General features: G+C 36.1%; 1 protein-coding gene across 19 annotated transcripts in view; it reads right to left on the bottom strand.

Moving 5' to 3' along the window:
• LOC144312493 (uncharacterized) overlaps positions 1-19,461 on the bottom strand; it is a 245,802-nt gene that overhangs the window by 63,746 nt on the left and 162,595 nt on the right. For 8 of the 19 annotated variants that reach the window (XR_013377980.1, XR_013377978.1, XR_013377988.1 and 5 more), the window contains one exon: positions 14,377-14,486. The exons of 6 other annotated variants lie outside the window; for them this stretch is intronic. Coding sequence is in view for 3 of the 13 variants with exons in the window: in XM_077895245.1 (XP_077751371.1) it covers positions 14,377-14,486 (110 nt within the window). In the remaining 10 variants the exon portion in view is untranslated. Of the gene's footprint in view, positions 1-11,623; positions 11,813-14,376; positions 14,487-19,461 lie in introns of all 19 variants that reach the window. 5 more of the 19 variants (XR_013377987.1, XR_013377995.1, XM_077895246.1 and 2 more) reach the window with 2 other exon arrangements.

The raw sequence follows: 19,461 nt of genomic DNA, 5'->3' as shown, positions 1-19,461 counted from the left end.
CTTCTCTCTTCTCCGGCATGTCGGAGCACTGTATGAGAACACTGTAACAAATCTTGGAGAGGATAACTAGGCACTACCTTATCTACTTACGATCTTCACACGGGGTCTTAACATCATTTATTTGATTTTACATTGAGGTCTTTCCTCACCTTATTTTGCTGCCTGAATAAACTAGAAACCAGAAGAAAGTTTTATTCTAAAACTCAACAAGAGCTCTCCATTTCTTCTAAATTCTTACAGACTACTTTGCTTCTTAGCTCATCTCTCTTCCTGTAACTTACCTTATATAGCTAAAATAAGATAATTGACACTTTTTACATTTTGTCTTACAAGTGCATATACCTAGATTTCATTAAGTGTATTTTCTATCTTTTTATTACCAAAACAATAGTGTTTGCCTATTTTCATGCTGCTATGTGACGTGTATTACCTTACTCCATCTTGTAATAGTCTCCTGTCATTAAATTTCCTATTCTCCACTAATGATTTGTTAATAACTCCTCCAGCCTTCTCTCCCGCCCTGGTCTCATGTCACTTTGCTTAGCTTCCACCTATCACCCAGCCCCAAAAGCAATGCTAAATATTCTGTTTGTATCATGGTAGCCACCTATTTCTAGGAACTAATTATTATAAAAATTAGCTTCTGTTACATAATTAAATCCTATGAAATTCAAGGGTCTAAAGCAAAAAATAAGCATTTTTTAATATTCTCTTCTTAGGTAGTTGAGACTGCTTGGATAAATACCTGATGGCTGGCTCAACGTCACCTAGGGTGATAATTGCCATGTCTCACATCATTGAGCAAAATACCCCAGGTTCAATCTTATGATGAATGGTGGTGATTACAAAAGACAGGACATTACAGTGCACAAGAACTTTTCAAATCTCTGTTTGCATTGTTTTTTGAAATGTCCCATGAGCCAAAGAAGCTCATATGGCCAACCCTGAGTTCAAGGATGCAGACAGGTTTCATTTCTTAGTGGAAAGAGTTTGAAAGTCACACTAAAAAAAATCATGACAACAGAGATAAGAAAATTTGTGGCCAATTCCTATACATAGTGTATTATAAACCAATAATAATTGAAATAATATTATTCTTTATAAATAACAAAACCTATATCAGTAAAGGACAATCTAGAACTAGATCCAATTTTGGAAAATAAATCAGCTTATTTCTACTACAAACAATGAGGAATTAGCTGCATTTTGATCAATCTCATCCAGAATAACTAGAAAATCTTGACAACATATGTAAGAATCTTCTCAGTGGAATGAGACAATTACCAAAGCAGTTAAGTTTTGTTAGTTCAATAATCTAGATAATAGAGAAGCACATAGAGGAAAAGAAGAACATATTGTCCAGATCTTTACATTATCTTTCCTAGTTTTTATAGATGACTGAATCTGTATGAAAAATAGCTTTGTATCCCCTCCCAAAAAAACCTCAAACCACGTAAATAAATAGACACTCAAATATGAGTGTGGTTAGGCAAGTGTTTTGTATCAATTGTGATTAATGTAGTCTAGAAATAAAAACACAAGATGGAGAATATTTACTGACAGATAATGGATAATGTAAAAAACAAAAACCAGAAGCAAAATATATGAACTAAAAATTATGAACACAACAAATAGGGCTACTTTCAAATTAGACACAGTGAAGACAGAAAGAGGGAAAAGGAAGATAGATCAAAAGAAAATATAGTGATGCATAAATATTCAAAAGCATGGAAAACAAAAACAATAAGAAGCAGATAGTAAAAGTGGATAGTAAAAGTGGAAAGAAAAGAAAAGAAAAAGTGGAAAGTGGATAGTAAAAGTTTAACATAGGTGTAATTGTCATCCTAGAAAGAGATGAGAGGAAATGAGGCAGTAGCCATTTATAAAGTGTTAATTGCTGAGAATTTTCTAAAATATATGAAAGACATAGAGCAATAGATTTAAAAAGCATTACAAGCATAACCAGAATAAACAAAAACAAAACCATCCTGGAATGCATGATAGTAAAGCTACTCAAAACAGAGGAAAATAGGATTAAAATCAACCAGATAAGAAAGACTCCTTACTTTCAAGAGAATGCAATAAGAAAGGCTGCTGACTTCAAATATATAATAATACTTATTCTAGATATCCCAAGGGCAAAAGAAGAAATCAGAGGAGAAATTTATGAACTAAGTGATAATAAATGTAGGTGTATTAGTATTAATGTTTTTTAAAATCTGTAACTATAGGAAAACATATAGCTATAAATGCATGAAATAAATGCTTCCAATATATTCTAATTACATACATTTGTGAATTTTTATATTCAAATGCAGCTTTGTACTCATGTTTTAACATATGCATTTTAATGAACGATACCTACAATTTTCAACATATGTATTAGAAATGAATCTTGTGGCACCTGGGTGGCTTAAGCTACCAATTCTTGATTTTGGCTCAGGTCATGATCTCAAAGAGACCAAACCCTGTGTGGCCTTCACACACTCAGGGTGGAGTCTGCTTGAGATTCTCTCTCTCCTTCTCCCTCTGCCCCTTCCCCTACTCACAGACAGTCTCTCTATATAAATAAATACATATCTTTAAAAAAAACAAAAATGAATCTTGACCCCATTTTACACAATTTACAATAATTTCACACAGATTGTAGGTCAAAATATAAAAGGAACAAATCTATAAAATTTAAAGGAAATAAATCTTCTGTAAGATAACATAGGATAATATTTTCATGACTTGGAAGGGGCAAATATTTGTTAAGTAAGACACAAAAAGCATTAACTAATGAGGAAATTATTGAATTTCCTTTTTTGTAAAATTGTTCTGCTTCCCACTATGTGTCTCTTTGCCTCGCTATGATGATTCATTCACCCAGAAGCATGAAGCAAAGGAGCATGGCTGAGGACATCCTCCAACTTCTCTCCTTACTTACTTTAACGTCCCAACTCCAACAGTCAGAAACCTGGTTCCCGCCATCTGTCGTCCATTTACTCAATTATTCTATTCCAGTTTATGTGTGAGACACTTTCATAATTGTTAAATTATACCCCTCTGGGAAATTTTTTGATCAGCTAGGGTACAGTGCTTATACAGAGTTCCTTTTACCTTTGGTCCTACAGATTCCACTCACTTCCAAAGTTACTTATGTCAGAAACTTTCCCATCCTGTTCTCTATGGTGAATTTGTACATGCATTCATAACACAGTTGGATTATTTCGTCATTGACTTAAAGCTCATCTGGGGTCACGTGATCTCCTAAATAATTTTTTAAGGATGCATTCATGAAGATTCATTAAGGGTTTTGCTGCAAAGTTCTGTGAGTTCTAACAAATGTCACGTATCCTATAGAATAGGATAGTATTACAGTATCATAAAGAAGAGTTTCACCGTCCTATAAATTCCCCTGTACTTCACCCCTGAAACATTACCAACTATAGATTTGTTTGCCATCTCAAGAGTTTTGCCTTTGCTAGGATGTCATAAAAATGGTATTGTATGGTATGTAGTCTTTTCAAATTTCCTTCTTTCACTCAGTAATAGGAATTTAAGATTCATTCATGGTTTTTCATGGCTTGATCGCCCACTTATTTTTATCACTGAATGGTATTCTATTGAATTAAAGTACCACAGTCTGTTTATCCATTCACCTAATAGAGAATATCTTGGTTGCTTCCAGTTTGGGGTGATGATGAATCAAGCTGTTAAAAATATTTGTATGCAGATTTTGTGTGTGTGTGGACACAGGTCTTAACATATTTGGATAATATCAGCATGATTGCTGGATTGTATAGTAGTACTCAGTAGTACTCAGCTTTATTAAAAAAAATTGCCCAACTGTCTCCCAAAGTAGTTACATCATTTTGCACTCCCATCATCAATGAGTAAGAGTTTTTGTTGCTCCATGTCCTCTATTGCATTTGGTTTTGTCACATTTTTTAATAAGTAGCCATTTAATAGTGCAAGTGGCCCCTCGTTATTCTTTTAATTTGCAATCCCCTAGTAGCATAATATCGAGCATATTTTTATGTGCAAAATTGCCTGTTTATCTTCTTTGATTAGTATCTGTTCAGATCTTTTACCCATTTTTTAAAAGAGCTGTTCGTTTTCATATTGTTGAGTTTAAGAGTTATTTGTATACTTTGGACACACATTTTTTATCAGATATGTTTTGCAAATATCTTCTTCCAGTATGGTGTATCCTTTCATTCTCTGTGAAAAGCTTTCACAGAGCAGAAAATTTGAATTTTAATAAAGTCCAACTTATCAATATTTTCCTTTCAAGGATAGTGCTTTTGGGGTTGTATCTTAAAACTAATCAGCAAACCCAAGGTCACCTAGATTTTCTCAGCACTTTTTAATGAAGAGTTTTATCGAAATACAATATAGAGCCTTAAGCACACCAATCTTAAATTTTTAGCTTAATGCATTAGTATAGAGTGAAAATATCCACTTACATAAAAGCTAAATTTAAAAAACAGACTATAACCTGGGGTTAGATCTGGCCTGCCACCTGTTATTATACAGCTTGCAATTTAAGAAATTTCTTAATGCTGCTAACTCTGGGAAACGAACTAGGGGTGGTAGAAGGGGAGGAGGGCTGGGGGTGGGAGTGAATGGGTGATGGGCACTGGGTGTTATTCTGTATGTTAGTAAATTGAACACCAATAAAAAATAAATTAAAAAAAAAAAAAAGAAATTTCTTAATGGTTGGGAACATTTTTAAATGGTTGGGAATATCAGAAAGAGAATTATATTTCACAAAATTCACATGAAAATTATATGCAATTCAAAGTCCAATATTCATAATCATTACATCTATAACTCACATATATAAATATAAGAATATATATCATATTTTATTATTTAATATTCTATTAGTAAGTCTATTATTAACAATTCTTATTATTAATACTTATTAATAATAATTCTATTATACAATAATATATTATTATTTAGTATTCTATTATTATATAATAATAATATTACATATTATTATTATATTATATATATAATGTAAGGCTGCTACTACACTAAAGGGAAGAGTTGAGTTATTGCAACAAGGATCATATAACCCACAAAGCCTAAAATATTTACTATCAAGTCCTTTACAGAAAAAGCTGCCAACCTATTATAGAATATTACCAGCACCTCAAAAATCCACCTCATGGTCACTCACATCATTACATCTCCAAAAATAATGACTATTCTGACTTTTATTATAGTGGATTATTTTTATGTTGTTTTTTTTTTTTTTTGCACATTGCATGAATAAGAAGTATATGACACTTATTGTTGTATCTGATTTCTTTTATTCAATGTTTTATCTATCAGATACATTATATAGCTGTAATTTGTGTACATATATATATATATATATATATATAATCTTTTAAATATATACTACATTCTTCATCCATTCCACTGTTAATGGACATTTGCACTTTATCATTTGAGGCTATTGTGATTATTGTTGCTAATGGAACACTTGTTCATGTCTTATTCATTGTCTCCATGCATGCACATTTCTGTTGGATACAAACCTAGATGTGGAATGACTCGGTCAAAAGGGTATACAAAACCTTAGCCTTAGTAAATGTCATCAAAGATTTTCTTAAAGTATTTTACAAATATCTATGTCCACCTGAACTGCATTCACATGCAAGTTACTTAATATTTTACTAACACACTATGAGTTCATTTTTCTATCCTTGATTCACAGGTACCACCTATAATATACAAATTTGCACATTTAGGTTTGTGCCAAAACTTATATTTCCCTGATGACTAATGATATAAATAATTTTTTCCTATACCCATTGGTGATTGTAAGTCTTCTTTTCCAACATGCTGTTTTCAAGCTTATAGCATCCAACCCCTTTTAAAAGATGTATATCACATATATCCACACAAATATATATATATATATACCTATACATAAACTCTATCATCTATCTATCTATCTATCTATCTATCTATCTATCTATCTATCATCTTCATCATCATCATCATCGTTTATCTATCATCATCTGAAATACGTGAGAGATAATATTAAAAACAAATATTGATTTGTTTTTCACTCTCTTCTTTCCTTATATTGTATTTTGCAAATCAGAATTCTTAATTAAATGAATCTACTCCAATCTTTACCTTCATGGTTAGTGCTTTCTAAATACTGTTTAAGAAATCCTAGCTTTCCTAATGATCCTGAAAACATCTCTATATCATCTTCCAAAGGAATTCTTGTTTGGCCTTTCATATTTGGCTACAGTCTATCCATAATTCTTTTTTATATAGGTGCAATAGAGGTGCTTTTTTCATTTATTTTTTTAAAAATTTATTTTTTATTGGTGTTCAATTTGCCAACATATAGAATAACACCCAGTGCTCATCCCGTCAAGTGCCCACCTCAGTGCCTGCCATCCAGTCACCCCCACCCCCCCACCCACCTCCCCTTCCACGACCCCTAGTTCGTTTCCCAGAGTTAGGAGTCTCTCATGTTCTGTCTCCCTTTCTGATATTTCCCACTCATTTTTTCTCCTTTCCCCTTTATTCCTTTTCACTATTTCTTATGTTCCCCAAATGAATGAGACCATATAATGTTTGTCCTTCTCCAATTGACTTATTTCACTCAGCATAATACCCTCCAGGTCCATCTACGTCGAAGCAAATGGTGGGTATTTGTCGTTTCTAATGGCTGAGGAATATTCCATTGTATACATAGATCACAGCTTCTTTATCCATTCATCTTTCAATGGACATTGAGACTCCTTCCACAGTTTGGCTACTGTGGACATTGCTGCTATAAACATTGGGGTGCAGGTGTCCCCGCTTTCATTTCATCATTTAGGAAATAGAGTCATATATCTGAATTCTCCATTCTGTCTCCTTGGTACATTTCTCTATCCTTGTTCAATACTACAGGTTTTAATTATCATAGCTTTATAATCATAAAAAATCACTAAAATCACTAAAACTGTTGGTGATTTTGATTGATGATTTTAACTGATTGCTTAGTGGTGCAATCTATAGGTATATTTGGGGGGGGATGACACTCTTCCATCCCATAGCATGGTATATTCATCCTTTATTTGTTTTATTTGATTTCTCTTATCAGCGTTTAGGTTTTTTTTTTTTTTGTATAGTGATTTTGCATATAGTTTATAACATTTATTCCTAGGTATTTGATATTTTTGACACTAAATGACATCTTTTACAGTTTTACTTTCAAATAATTTTTATTAGTATATAGAAATTGACTATAAATTCCATTTCTTTTTCAACTCATATACATTTTGTTTTTTCCTTTACCTTATTTCACTGGGTAGGTACAATGGTGAATACAAGTGAAGTTAGCAGACATCCTTGGAAAAAACTTTACACTGTATTTCTTATTAGCATGTTAATAGCTGTGGAATCTACAGTAATACACTCTTTTTCATTCCTGATGTTGGTAATATAATCCTTCTCTCTACTCTTAGATTTTGTCTTGCCAGAAGAATATATATCTAACTGATGTTTTTTGGGAAATAATATTTGGCTTCATTGATTCTTATTTAAATATTACAAATAAAATACTCATATGTTATGTATCTCTTTTCCTGACTTCTTGTGGTACCTGCTTAGAAAATCTATTTCAGTGTTCTTATTTTATAACATATCAACTCAAGCTACAAATTTACCTCTAGGCATAGCTTTAACTGCACTCCACAAGTTTTGATATGATATATTTTCATTACTTGAATAACTATGTTTTCTAATTTCCATAGTGATTTATTTTGGGGGCCATGGTTTCTTTATGTATGTTTTGCAGTATATTCAAGTATTTGGAGATTTATTTCTAGACGGATTCCACTTTGGTCAGAGAATCATACCCTGTATGATTTCAAATCTAAAATTTGTGGATATGGCCTTAAGACCATCATACAGTCTATTTTGATAAAAATTCCATGTGTACTTTAAAAGGTAATATATTTAGGGCATATGGGTGGCTTAGTTGGTTAAGTGTCTGCCTTTAGCTCAGGTCATCATCTCAAGGTCCTGGGGTCAAGCCCCCACTGGGCTCCCTGCTCCCTCTCCCTCTGTTCTTCCCTCCTTATGCTCTTTCTCTCATTCTCTTTTTCTCAAATAAATAAGTAAAACCTTTAAAAAATAAAAGGTAATATATTCAAATATATTCTGGAGGTTTTTGGTATAGTGAGATATGTATATATCTATACATCTATATATAATGGCATGTGTTTATTGTATTATGAAAGTCTTCTATAGCTCCACTAACTTACTATCTTTTTATTAGTTACTATGAAAGAAATGCTACAATCTCCAACTATGATTTTGGATTCATTGATATCCTTTTATATATTTCATTTTGCTTTAGGTATATATTTAAGCTTATATTATTAATCTTATTATGTGCAGAATAAATATTTTATTCTTTTTTTATTTTTTTAGAGAGAAAGTGTGCACACGCAAGAGAGAGAATGCAAGCAGGGGAGGGGTAGAGGGAGAGCGAGAGAGAATCCTAAGCAGCAGAGCCTCACAAGGAGCTCAATCTCACAACTCTGAGATCTTGACCTGAATCAAAATCAAGAGTCTGATGCTCAACTGACAGAGCCACCCAGACACTCTGAATAATTTTTTAAATTATGACATATTCCTTATTTTACTATGGGACTACTGGCAATAAATTCTTTTTATTTATCAGAAATGCATTGTACCATCATTTTTGAAATCTAGGTTAGCAAATGTTTCTTTCAGAATTTGTTCTTGTTCTACCTTGTGTGTTGGTCAAATATTGCTCCTTTGCAGCTAATGAGCCTTTTTCCCCTCACCTGGTTTCTTTCAAGATTTTCATTTTGACTTTGGTTATAGCATATTTTTACTATAATGTGTTCAAGTGTAGATTTCTTTTTCTTTTCTTCTTTTTTATTTTCTTATGGTTTGCAGAACCTCTTGAACTTGATCTTAAGGTCTTTCATTAGATTTTGTAAAATTCTTAGACTATAATTCTTCCAACATTTCTTCTGTCTTTTCTGTTTCTCTCTTTCTCTGTCTCTCTCTGTCTCTCTGTCTCTCTCTCTCTCTCCTTCCCTGCCTGAGGCATCCCTCCCTTACACATATTTAGACTTTTTGGCATGTCCCATTTTTTCTCCTTACATAATGCCATCTGCATATTTTCTACTACATATTTTAGTTCACTATTAGTTCTGTTGCAACCAAACTTCTGTTGAACCCATGTATAGGAATTATTTCAGTTCCAAAATTTCTATTTTACTCTTTTATAGATTCCACATACCCATTGAAATTTGTTATCTATTTTTTTGAACAAGTGAACGATAGTTTCTTAAAAATATCTGGCTAATAATTCTAAATTTTGGAGTTTCACTGCGTATCTGTTGTTTTATTACATTATAGCTCTGTTCCTTTTCTCTTTTTTCTTTTGATTTTCAGCCATATGGCTACTTTTTCTGTCATATGTAGTTAGTTTTATTTTATATTTTTAAAATGTAGAGATTTGGGATGATTTATATGCCTCCAGACAGAATTTAATTTTCTTCTGACAGGCTACCTTGGGAAGACTACCTTGATTTAATTAGGAATTAAGGTGGCTTGAGGTTTTGTTTCAGGCTTTGTGAGGCTTGGCTTGCTTCTTTGTGAGAGCTGGTTTGCTCTTATTCCTAAGAGGAAGCATTCAAGGGCCTCAGCTAAATGTCTGTTTTGCTTCCAAGATGCCTTGTCCATGGCAGTCCTCAAAATTCTTTTCTGTGTGTGTGTCTCTCTCTCAAGCACGCTGGGATTACATAAATCTCATAACTTTTTAATGTTTTAATATCTGTTTGGCTTCTCAGCCCATTAGGAATTGGCAAATGCCTCAAAAGAAAACTTCATGCAGAATGTTGGGCTCACTTTTCTGATACCCTTCTCTCCAGGACTTTGGACCTTCAAATCTACCCATTCTCAGAACTAAAATTTAAGATGTGGGTCGAATTAATAAGAGTATAACCCAATCCTGATATAGTGAATTTCTTTCACTAAAGAAAAAGAAAATATCCAGTAATGCTACGGAAGAAATTCAGTATGAGTTCAGAAAGCTGTTGGAACTCTCATAAAGCCAAATAGGGGATGGGAAAGCATACCAGAAATTAGCAACAACAGAAAGCTGCTTCTATTCCTTAAGCAAGAGAACAATGTGAGGAGGCATTTGCAGAGGCCAGGAGCCAAGTCTAGCAGGTAGACACCAGAATCAGAACGGAGGCTTCCAACAAGAGTGGGGATCACATGGGAGATGTAGCCAGTACCAAGAAAAGAGAAACAAATGAGACTTTCTTCCTGCCTTGGTAATGCATGCTTCTGGATAAAACTAACCGGTAGTTGAGGAAAGAGTCTGAGAAATGTAGAACCAGTCTTCTTTGTACAGAGCAGAAGAAGGATAGTAAATGCACCTAAGTGCAAAAGGCAAAAGTAAAGGCACCTAAGTGCAAGTGATTTTTCTCTAAAAAGAAAAAATCCCTTTAGAGCCAAGTGCTGGGAAACTGAACTCACAAGACTCCTAGGCCCCATTACCTTCATTCTCTGATTGAAAATATTCTTAGAGTAGAAGGTGAAGGAAGCTAACAAAAAAAAAAAAAAGATTTTTCTGATTCAAAGATTTTCCTAAACAAATATCAAACAACTCTGAAATAGGGAAGTTATTTCAGTAGTAGCCAATTTACTGGGTCTTGACCAAGACATTTTAAAATAGAATGGAATGGAATAGGAGAGAATAGAACATCACAACATGTAGGGACTTTGAGAGAAAGTATTTGTTCAAAAAGTTTTAAAATTCAGCTGTCTAGGTGAGTTATTTAAAGTTGGTTTCATTTCACTGAAGAGGAAGCAGACAAGGATAATTTCATTTAAGAATAGCAAGTCAAGACCTTTTAAAGAAGAGAAAAAGAGGAAAGAAGATTAAATGCTCTTGGAAAAAAAAATCTAAAGTGGCAAGTGAAATGCAAATTTTAAATATTCCCCAGCTAGTCAATAAATCCTTACAAATGGGTGGATTGTTCATCAGAATTGAAATAAGCCCTTGAACTTTGATTTTCATTAGTCTGGGTACATGCTGTTTAAAGAATCTTTAAATTTAGATCATCACCTGTGTTGTGAAACATCTGACAGAAGAAACAAATTACCTCCTCATGGATTCATCTCCTTTTCCTTCATTTTTCTCAGATATTCAAAGTGAGGATAACAATGACCCCCTCACTGGGTCTTCATCAAGTGTTTTTGGCTGGCATAAGTGTCTCCAGTCAAAAGAAGGGTTTAATTTCTGGGAAGGCAATTTTAGTTGTTTTGATTAGGCAATTCTGTGACAAAAGGACTAGGTATTGGATCTGAGTGGAACCAGCTGTGTTCCCTTTATTAGCTGCTGAGGGGGTTACGAAAGGCTTTCAGGGGAACTGATGACCTGGCAGGTGGGAGACAGGTAAGCATGGAGGGCAGAGTGTTCTTTCAGCCAGAATTGTGATTGCTTGTATCGCGAAGAGTGGGGTTCATCTTGATATTTTATTAGTAATGAACAGTTTATCAGGATCATTCTGGTTGCAGGAAAGGGAAAAGTCCAATCATATTCATAGGTGGGTGTATTCACCTTCAGATTTGAAGAGCTCGGAGGAGGGGCTGGTGTCAAATGGCTTGATTGGAACATCTGATAGATCATCTGGGACTTAGTTTTCCCCTCTGTTTATTCGCTTAGATTTCCTCCTCACTACCTTCATCCTCAGACGAGCTGGAGAGACTTCTAGGCTGCTCTGGAGCTTGCATTCTCTCTTGGCCTCAGCTAGTGGAAGAGAAAAAAGCAAGAGTCCCCTTCCAATGACTCCTTGCAAAGTTTTTCTGACCATCATTGACTTTGATTAGACAATACATCTTTGAGTCAGGAACTGTGGCCTGGTGGCTAGCTTTGACTTAGGTCACATCCCACGCAAGTCTATGCAAACACATGGCTTGTGATTGGAAGAGGAAGGATCCTTCCCAGGGAAGTGAAGGTATTTAATAAAAAAGGTTAAATGCACACATGACAAAAACAAATGTCCTCTTTATATGCCGGTTGGGTGCACTTAGCCATGGCATAGCGTCTTCCCAGGGTGAAATGGGTTTCTTATTTGTTGTTTGTTTTCTTTTTCTCAGTTTTCTTGATACATCTTTGGGTTCTATAGTGTCGGAAAAAGTGTGGAGGATGTTCCTGAAAGCAATCTTGTTACCATAGGCCATCAATTACCATGACTTCTTTCTTAAAATTAATTTGCTATATTTAAGGCATACAAAATGGATATGAAATACATTGAATATCTATGCACTCACATCCTTAATAAGGAACAAAACATTGCCAGAAGAACTAAATACCCTCTTTGGACCTCTCCCCGATTCTTTTCTTTCCTCTGTTAGGAAAACACTATTTTTAATTTAGTGTTTTTTATTCCTATGCCTGTATTCATATTTTAACTAAAATTTTTATGAATCTCTAAGCAACAGGTAATATTATTTTATATATTTTTCACGTATACAAATATATTTCTTATGTGAAAGAAATATGTATGTTTATTATGACTTTTTTCAATTATGTTTCATATATGTAGTTCTAGTTCTTTCATTTTACTCGTATTGTATTTACTTTTTTATTTTGATGTTTGAATGCATAATGATTGAATTATCTATTCTCCAGGTGATAGACAATTGTATTCATTCCCGATATTGCTTTTTAGGACCAAGGTTGTTATAAGTTCTTTTCTAACATACATGTTCAAGGATATCGCAATGGTATATACCGGGAAATAAAATTAACAGCTTGGGAAATTTGGACAACTTCAACTTCACTGGTTATTGCCAAACTGTTCTTCAAAGAAGTTGTACCAATTTACGTGTTCATCAGCAAAGTGTAAGTATCTCTGTGGCTCCACATCCTTGCCAACAGGATATTGCCAGACTTTTTAGTTTTTGCCAGCCTAATTAGTGTCAAATCCATGGGTTTCAATGAGAATGTCCCAAACTGCTAATGACCTAGAGTATTTTGTCAGATAGCTACTGGCTATTCAGATTTCTTCTGTGAATTTTCTGTTTAACATTTTGCTGATCCCCTGCTCTGCCCAGCTTATATGATTTTGTGGTGTCTTATAGATTTTAATATTATTCTGTATATTATTTATTTGGAGGATGAGGGGCTTACATGTGTTGTAAATATCCTTCTCGTTCTTGAATTGTCATTGTACATGTGTGAATTTCTTAATAAACAAAATGTAATTATAATGCTATCAAAGTTATCACTTCATTTTCATGTGTGTTTTGTAGCCCAGCTAAGAAATTTTTTCTTACCTCAAGTTTTGAAAGATGTTTTTCTGCATTCTTGCTAAATAAGCTTCCCCCATTACTGGGGGGATGGCCTTAGGATGGTGTTTCCACAGAAGGCAAGCCCATCTCAGAGAGAGATAGCTACAAACCTTTGCTAAATTCACTTTCAGTCTCTTCTAGGCAAATCTCTGACACCAAAAAGTAATGATTTCTCTAGAAAGGCTCTTTCACCCCCTCTAGGATGCCTGTGGATCTTGTACAACAGCCCAAAACGTCTCATCCCAGCTGCACAAAATGTGTGACCTGAAGGGGAGTTGGAGTATAGGCTCCAACCCCACCCCCCCAAGCCTCTGCCTGGAATTTTCATGCATCTTTTCTCTCTGCCTCACACCCCCCTCCCCCAGACACATAGACCATGTCCAGGTAGGCAGCCTGGTCTGTGCAGCTGAAGGACCCACACTTCAGTAACTGAGAAGTCCTCCACCGTATGACACCCAAACACTGATGTCTGCTAACCCCAATTAAAATCAGAAACTCCTTTCTCTTGCTCTCTCTCCCTCACCTACTCATTTCTGTATCTGATGTTCCTCTCTCTGCCATGGGACTTGTGACATGGAGAAAGTAGGAAAATAGAATAGAAAGTACTAAAAGGTAAAGCTTTCAAAACTAAAGAGTATTTCTACCTGCCAACCAGAGAAGAGTTTTATGATGCTTGTGGGGTGACCACCTACATGCTCAGAATTTCTAGAATCGCGTGACCTTATGGACTTCTCTCCAGCATCAGTACTCACTCTCGTTTGAGGCACCATGGAAATGAAGTAAAGGAAGAGGTCACCTTGACTACCAGAAAGTAGAGTGTCTTGTCACCTAGTTTAAGCCCATCAAGGTGGGGAAGTGAGCTCGGGGTGTGCCAGGCTTCGCTGAGACAGTAGGAATTAGGCTGTCGAAACGCAACAAAATCTCCATGCTCCTCCCAGCTTGCTCCCCCGACCATCACTGTAACAACTCCTATCTCATAATAAGCAATCAGCTCCCCCGTTGTCTCAATGTACTTACTATACCACCAATCAGTCTGAATGGCCCAGGTGCCTCTGGAGGTTTCCCAAGATTTCAACTTGTGCTTATATTCCCAAAGATCAGCACACTGTGGCATGTTTAAAGTCTCTCTGAGGAGAGAGAGAGAGAGAGAGAGAGAGAGAGGCTAAAATGTTTGGTGTGGGGCCAAGGGAGAACCCAATCTGATGTGACCTAAGCTGATGTGACACTATCTGGCTTCTCCAGGCAATAGCACTCGGTATTTGTTTCTTCATTTCGCAAAATTGAGCAATATAACAGTGACTTGTTTCTTGATTTAAAAACTGATTTCAGGGACACCTGGGTGACTCAAGTGGTTGAGCCTCTGCCTTTGGCTCAGGTCGTGATCCTGAAATTCCAGGATTGAGTCCCGCCATCGGGCTCCTGCATGGCGCCTGCTTCTCCTCCCTTTGCCTATGTCTCTGCCTCTCTCTGTGTCTCTCATAAATAAATAAATAAATAAATAAATAAATAAATAAATAAATACTTAAAAAACATAAAAATAAAAACTGATTTCATGAACTATCACATGTCAAGCAGTTAACATATTTCTCCCTCTTGAACAACAGGATGAAGAAATTATGTTGGGATATTTTTGGGGGGATCATGCTCCTCTTTGTCCCTTTTCTCTTTCCCCATGCTATGTTCCTCCCCTTAAGTTAATGAATTCTGAAGGCCTCTATTGAAATAAGCAACGGGGGTGTTGTCATTCAAAGCTCAAAGTGAGATCATGGTATTGAAGATAGTCTTACTTATTTTAAGGGCTGTTATCTTTTTCAAAAAAGAAAGACCTGAAAAATCTTTCAAAAATCCTTTACCTTTCATTCTAGCTACCCAAAGCAATTCATTTTAATTCTGATTGTACACTTTCCTTTGCTCTCTGTTAACAAATTTTAGAAAGGTGAATGATCAGCTCCCTTGGAGAGTCTTTGTCTGGCTCTACAGAGCTTTGGCACCATTAGCCTGACTTCTCCCCTTCTTATAAAAAGCAGCATGCATGGAGTTACTGAGGAAGAGAGGGGTATAGGTAGGGAGGGCACACCAGCCGCTCTTCTAACCAGAGGGAGTCAGTGTGAATATTCATCCCTAGAAAAGTGTGGAAAGTCTCCCAACAGATTAACCATGATCAGGAAGTCTTCTGACTGCAAAAGAAACACATTCCATGCTAATTTTCATCTCTGTCATTGGACAAGAATATGATTTTCCCCATGAACACAAGTTTGGACTCAACCAGAATGAGGAGACCATACAGCATGGTGAGGGGGGGGGAGAATGGGTAAGAGACTGAAGAGCACTGAGATTAGACAAAGGGGGTGAGGAAGACTCTTGATAAACTGATTCTTGCTGTGCCTGGTCAGTCCTTCAGCAAACAATGCCTGTCAGCTGATGCTCTATGTCAAGATAAAAGAAGAATCTTTGAGGTCAAAAGTGAAGATTTGGGTTCCCAGACAGAATCCGGATGACCAGGTCCAGGATCTGTCTTGTACCTGGAACGGGGGCCTCTCAGACATGTGCAGTTTTCCAGAATCAAGTCCATATTCAGGTCACAACCTCATAAAGTAAAATTTTTTGGATAAAGCAGTCCACTCAGATTTAAGGCAGCCCTCACTCATTCTTTTCTGTGGTGTTTCTCTAGTGTTATTTACTGAGTCTGAGAGGGCCAACCCTCTGCAAACATAGTTTTAAAACTTGGAAAACAGGATGTTTTCTAGAGTCAGCCCGATCTAGTGCAGGGTCAACAAGATGAAAACAGGTCCCAGTGTGGTTCTTCCTGAGGTGCTTTCCTTCTCTTCATGTGAAACTTTCTGACTTTTCACCTTTTATCAGCCTCAGATTCCAGGAAGCTTACTTTTCAACCACCTTCACTCTGCCTCTGATTTTTTACTTAAAGAAACAATGACTCTTTTCCAGTATGTCCTTTCATGAACTGTCATACATCAAGCAGTTAACATATATTTCCCTCTTGAACATCAGGATAAAGAAATTATATTGGGATATTTGGGGGTTGGAGGATCATGCCCCTCTTTGTCCCTGTTTTCTTCCCCTGTACTATGTTCCTCCCTTTAAGTTAATGAATTCTATTGAAATAAATAACACGGGTGTTGTCATTCAAAGCTCAAAGTGAGATCATGACTAAATGCCAGCCATGAACAACCTAGATCCCTGGGTTTGGGTTCATGGCGCCTCCTTCTCTTTCTTCCATTCAAACTTCTGTCCCAACACACCCTCATTAATGGCTCCAGTGATGTGTCACTTCCATATGTCACTTTTAACCTCTGACCAACTATTAATGCAAGTGTTCTAACACTCAACCCCTAAGAATATGAGACAGCACAGAATTTTGAAAAAGACTTGGCAAAAAATAAGGAGGAAGAGGAAAAGAAATAATCATAGAGAAGATGCAAAGCAAAAGAAAGTTATTCAACTTTTCACACATTATTCAATGCTTTATTCAGCAAGCATTTATCGAGCACCCACTAAGTGCCAGGAGTTGGAGACGTGGCGGTGGGCAATACAGAACTCCTGCCTTTGTGGAACTGATGGTACAGCAACAGTTTGGGTTTATATTACAGAGGTTTGTGGATCTCTCATTGGCCCTTGCTTCCAGGGCTCCAAACTCCTCTGCACTTTCATACTCTTTTCCAAGAACAACAAAGTCCAGGAAGACAATGCTGTCCCATGACATGGCATCTAATCCTAAATACCCAAGAGCTTCTAGCTCAGATTTTCCTCCAGCTTCCTCCCAGTCAGTCCTTGCCACTTTTAACTGTGAGCTGCAGAGCTGCTGAATGCTGGAGCTTTACACCTTGGGAGGGGCAGGGTGGACTGTTCTACCTGTCAGCCACAAATTTGGAACTCTATAATCTACTCAACAAACACTTAGAAACAAGGCCTCTAGCAGTGAGTAAAGATGTTTAGGTTCACAAAAGGAGGATTTGAGGTTAGAAAGAATAGGAGCTAATTCATCCTGGGGATGAAATAAGGAAAGCTAGACTTCAAAACCAAATTTTCCTCAGTTTCCTTATGTGTGTGTGCAGGTGTGTGCATTAGGGTAGCTAAGGCACTAATAGAGACCATACATTTTCCTAATATATACTGCAGAATGACATTATTGAAAACACATTTAGAACTGTATAAACCATGCTTTGTGGATGAAATCTGGAAAATAACTTCAACATTTGGGAGTGCCCATCTTCCATGACCATATAGGCTACACAGCTTTTCTTTCTAAAATATCCAAGATATTCTGGGTAATGAAAAAACTGGGAACAGGGAGCTAGGAGATGACTGACCTTGGAATTTTAAGCACTGGGAGAAGTAAAGATATTATGATTTCAGTTCACATTTCAACAAGACAATTCCTGGGGTTCCAAAAAGAAGTTCTAAAAGGAAGATTGTCATGGGAAACGACACTTGGATGAACTAACCTTACAGAACAGGCTATGATTCCTACCACTTAAGATTTGGGGAGTGAATGTTGTTCTTGGACAAATTATAGATTACATCTAATTCCTTGAAGTCAGACAATCTCCTTTTGTACAAGTATGATGAAAGTACAGCAAATTTGTACTTTGAGATAATGGTAGTACCAAATGAGGCAGATTAATGAGGTATCTGCATCTTCTACAGGGTTCAGCACTGCTTTCTTCCTCCATTTCTCAATTATCTCTAATGAGCAACTTAAGAAGATTTATATTTTGTCACCTAATTTCAGGCCAGGAGAGCTATTGTATCAAGATGGTACCAGCGGCATGTGCCAGATGACTCATGATAGCAAAAGAATGAAGATCCCCGGGGTAGACTGTGAAAGAGCAAATATTGCCTTAGAAGTCATTATTTTCATCTTATTAAGTCTGTATGTTTTTCCTTTTTTCTAGTAAACATTCACTTCTTGGGAAATAAGAAAAATTGAAAGGAGAAATCAACAAATGTCACTATCAAAGAACTGAGAAGTCTGGTGAAAGAATCCACAGGCTTCACATTTGAGAGATGGTTGAAGTAACTATAGCTGTTTACTTTGGAAAGAAAAAGGAGGCCATGATCATTATCTTGATAATGTGAAAAGTTCAATAATTTAAAATAAAGATTAGATATAGTTTATGTCAACTCAGAGAACTGACTTCAGACAAGCATTTCATCATAAAAAGCCAAGTCTAGGGGAATCCCTGGGTGGCTCAGCGGTTTAGTGCCTGCTTTAAGCCCAGGGGATGATCCTGGGGACCTGGGATGGAGTCCCACGTCAGGCTCCCTGCATGGAGCCTGCTTCTCCCTCTGCCTGTGTCTCTGCCTCTCTCTCTCTATCTCTTTCTGTGTCTCATGAATAAATAAATAAAATCTTTAAAAAAAAAATCCAGGTCTAATAATCACAGTTATTCTAGAATGGACCAGATAGGTTCTAGTAAAGTGGTGAGATCTGTGTTACTAGAGATATCCAAGACAATGGATGACCTTTTGGAGGGAAATGTAACAAAAAAAAGGGAAAACTAGGAATAGTCCCAAATTAGAATCTATTCTATGCTAAGACTTTTCATATCTTATATCATTTAACATATGCCTCAATGAGGTGGATATTATTTTCCCAGTTCATAGATGAGGACACTGGGGCTTAGAGAAACAAAGTCACTTGTCTATGGTGACATGGCTAGAGAGTGATAAGCCAGAAGTAGAAATCTAGCCCTATTGGTCTTTTGTTGTTGTTGTTGTTGTTGTTGTAGATAAGTGGTTTATTTTATTTTCTTTTTTTAAATAATAAATTTATTTTTTATTGGTGTTCAATTTGCCAACATACAGAATAACACCCAGTGCTCATCCCGTCAAGTGCCCCTCCTCAGTGCCCACCACCCAGTCATCCTCACCCCCCGCCCTCCTCCCCTTCCACTACCTCTAGTTCGTTTCCCAGAGTTAGGAGTCTTCATGTTCTGTATCCCTTTCTGATATTTCCTACCCATTTCTTCTCCCTTCCCTTCTATTCCCTTTCACTATTATTTATATTCCCCAAATGAATGAGACCATATAATGTTTGTCCTTCTCTGATTGACTTACTTCACTCAGCATAATACCCTCCAG

Source organism: Canis aureus, chromosome 4 (assembly GCF_053574225.1).
Source record: "Canis aureus isolate CA01 chromosome 4, VMU_Caureus_v.1.0, whole genome shotgun sequence".
Lineage (NCBI taxonomy): Eukaryota > Metazoa > Chordata > Mammalia > Carnivora > Canidae > Canis > Canis aureus.
Note: the sequence above shows the minus strand (reverse complement) of the source record. Positions and strands in the feature narration are given on the sequence as shown.